General features: G+C 32.6%; 1 protein-coding gene across 1 annotated transcript; it reads right to left on the reverse strand.

The window, feature by feature from the left end:
* Positions 1-1,194: 1,194 nt before the first annotated feature.
* On the reverse strand, positions 1,195-3,616 carry LOC141316982 (intestinal-type alkaline phosphatase-like; the record flags this gene model as incomplete). The annotated part of the gene is made up of 2 exons (XM_073832852.1): positions 1,195-1,768; positions 3,500-3,616. Coding segments are annotated over 2 exons (383 nt in total), but the record flags the coding sequence as incomplete, so codon positions are not given.
* Positions 3,617-3,852: the final 236 nt, after the last annotated feature.

Raw genomic sequence — 3,852 nt, forward strand, 5'->3', positions numbered from 1 at the left:
TATACTAGAAAACAAGAGAAAAATACTAAGTAAGAAAATCTTTTTTGCAGTGTGCTCCCAGTAAGGTTAAGTCAATTAAGTAATCTTAAGTCACTTTACTTGTAAAGCAAATTTATCTTGATTTAAGAGCTTTTAAATATTTATACTAGAAAACAAGAGAAAAATACTAAAATCTTTTTTTGCAGTGTGCTCCCAGTAAGGTTGAGTCAATTAAGTCATCTTAAGTCATTTGAATCATCTTAAGTCACTTTACTTGTAAAGCAAATTTATCTTGATTTAAGAGCTTTTAGATATTTATACTAGAAAACAAGAGAAAAATACTAAGTAAGAAAATCACTTTTTGCAGTGTGCTCCCAGTAAAGTTAAGTCAATTAAGTCATCTTAAGTCACTTGAATCATTTTAAGTCACTTTACTTGTAAAGCAAATTTATCTTGCTTTTAGATATTTATACTAAATAACAATAGAAAAATACTAAGTAAGAAAATCTTTTTTTTTTTTTTGCAGTGTGTTCCCAGTAAGGTTAAGTCAATTAAGTCATCTTAAGTCACTTGAATCATCTTAAGTCACTTTACTTGTAAAGCAAATTTATCTTGATTTAAGAGCTTTTAGATATTTATACTAGAAAACAACAGAAAAATACTAAGTAAAAAAATCTTTTTTTTTGCAGTGTGCTCCCAGTAAGGTTAAGTCAATTAAGTCATCTTTAGTCACTTGAATCATCTTAAGTCACTTTACTTGTAAAGCAAATTTATCTTGATTTAAGAGCTTTTAGATATTTATACTAGAAAACAAGAGAAACATACTAAGTAAGAAAATCTTTTTTTTTTGCAGTGTGCTCCCAGTAAGGTTAAGTCAATTAAGTCATCTTAAAGGTTGTATCAGCGATTTCTAGCCTAAAATATAAAGTGTCAATTTCAGCTGACCTTTCTTCACGATCCGCTCGCTGCCTGCCCCATAAATTGTCTGTGAAAAAACCGCGTCTCTCTGGTCAGCCTAGGGTCCGAGATATGCCAAAAAAACAATTGGCACTACCAACCTTTCCACAGATAAACAAACAGTGTTCCAACCAATCAGCGTCAGGGGTTTGGTGTTGTGGACTTTCCTACTGGTGCTGGGATGTGAGGGAGGCGGAGCGAAAGTCCACAACACCAAACACCAAACACCAAAAGCATAAATTAAGTCTACACAGGGGGTTACTTTATTACAATACATTTACATTGCCATTTATTCAGTATTTTAGGTGTACAATGTAAATTTAGGTACAGCTTTTGCCAGATTGAATTGGCATACATTAATCAACCTTTGCCCATCGCTTCTTCATGTCCTCACAGAGGATTTCAATTATCTCTCAACCATCATTAATTTCAAACACAGATTCAGTGCAGAAGTTATGCAGCTTTCATGTCAGTTGACTAAATGCTACAGTTGACTGGGGAAAATCGTGCAAATTGTAATGTACAAGAAAGCTGTGTAAAGTGCACCTTACTCCTCTTTAGTCTCATTATATGAGGGTTGTGAGTGAAGAGAATAAGCTCAGCATCAGAACCATGAGGCTGAACTTGGTGCAAACGGCAAAGTCTTCTAGCACACAGTCGGCGTAGGGCTCAATACAGGCAGCATAAGCCATTGCATGAGGGATGTAACTTTGCTCTTGCACTCCGTGGAAGAGATGGGCCATTGGGCCTTTGGCAAAAATAGCAACATCCTCCGAACCATGAGTTTCTGAATCTAGAGGAACAGCAGCCTGCTGAAGATAATCATCACGGCCTGCGAAAAACAGACAGATTTTAAAGGAGAAGTTCACTTTCTAAACAAAAATTTACAGATAATTTAGTCACCCCCTTGTCATCCAAGATGTTCACGTCTTTCTTTCTTCAGTTGATAAGAAATTATGTTGTTTGAGGCAAACATTTCAGAATTTCTCTATATATAGTGGACTTCTATGGTGTCCATGAGTTTAAACTTCCAAAATGCAGTTTAAACGCAGCTTCAAAGGACTCTAAACGATCCCAGCCGAGGAAGAAGGGTCTTATCTAGCGAAACGATCGGTTATTTACTAAAAAAAGACAATTTATATATTTTTAACCCCAAATGTTCATCTTGTCTTGCTTTGCGTAAACTCTGTATATTTCAGTTTATGATAGTTAGGGTATGTCGAAAAACTCCCATTTCATTTTCTTCTCTTCAAACTTCAAAAATTATTATTTATTTCTTTTTAGAAATCAACAGGCTGGAATCTTTTAGAGACTTTTAAAGCTTTGTTTAAACTACATTTTGGAAGTTCAAACTCAGGCGCACCATAGAAGTCCACTATATGGAGAGAAATCCTGTAATGTTTGCCTTATTAATTAGATTAAAAATTGTAATTGATGGACAACCCTAATATATATATATATATATATATATATATATATATATATATATATATATATATATATATATATATCTTAAGTTTAGGTTTTAAGTTTAGTCAACATGAAATGTTAAGCTGTACGTGAAAACGTGGATGTTTGAGTTGAGTAAACTCAAGATTTTAAAGGTAGCAAGAACAATTAGTTGTTTTTAAGTTTTATTTTATTTATTTTTTTTACAGTGTAAGTTTCTCTTTTTGTGTTTATTGAAGAGAGAGTCATGAATTTGATGACAGAATTGTAATTGTTTGGTAAATTAGACTGCCATTCAAAAGTTTGGGATCAGTAAACTTTTAACGTTTCTTAAAGAAGTTTCTTCTGCTCATCAGAGTTCCATTTATTTAATCAAAAATACAGAAAAAGTAATATTATGCAATATTTTTTCTATTTTAATATACCTTCAAATATACTTTATTCCTGTGATCAAAATGAAATTGAATTCTATTTTAAATTATTTTAAAGCATTTTAAAATAGAAACCTTTTCTAACAAGTTTACTATCAGTTTTTATCCATTTAACACATCCTTGCTGAATAAATGTATTCATTTCTTTTAAACAAAAAAATACTGATGCCAAGCTTTTGAGCAGTAGTGTAAATTGTTACGTATACAGAATATATATATAAAAAAGTATCACAGGTTCCAAAAAATTAATAAATCAGCATATAAGAATGATTTTTTTAAGGATCATGTGACACTAAAGACAGGAGTAATGATGCTGAAAATTCAGCTTTGCATCACAGGAATAAATTCTATTTTAAAGCATATAAAAAATAGAAACCACTATTTTAAATTGCAATAATATTTCACAATATTACTTTTTTTCTGTATTTTTAATCAAATAACACAGCCTTGATGAGTAGAAAAGTCTTATTTAAATACTATTAACAATCTTCCTGATCCCAAACTTTTGAAAAGCAGTGTATACCTTTATATTGCGAGAGAAAAGAGTTTCGTTTCATTTTCTTGCAGTAACATGCATTACCACAAGATGGAGCTTCTGCATTGCCAAAGCACAGAGCTTGTGCCATACGCTCAAAATGCTCTTCTGTACCTGAGGGAATAACAATTAAACTCATAAAACATACCCGACATCGTCTCATTCATGTCAGGACGAGTCCCGTTCGCAATCTGGTATCCTGGGCCGTTTCCGTAAAGTGTATTAGTGAAGCTCTTACCATCCTCAGCCTTTGAATAAGAAACACCTGAAGACAAAATGATAAATAAGTCTTAATCCCATAACACCATCAAATCCGTTCTTGCTGAGAAAAGATTATTTCTACTGGGCAAATATTTTGGAGCCTGAAAAGAACCTCTAAAACCCCTAAAGTTTTTGTCATCATTTATGCACTCTTAAAAATAACGGTGCTTCAAAAGGGTTCTTCAAGCGATGCCATCGAAGAATCATTTTTAGTTCCACAAAGAATCGTTCAGTCAAAGG

The sequence above is a fragment of the Garra rufa genome, unplaced genomic scaffold (genome assembly GCF_049309525.1).
Source record: "Garra rufa unplaced genomic scaffold, GarRuf1.0 hap1_unplaced_184, whole genome shotgun sequence".
NCBI classification, from domain to species: Eukaryota; Metazoa; Chordata; class Actinopteri; order Cypriniformes; family Cyprinidae; genus Garra; species Garra rufa.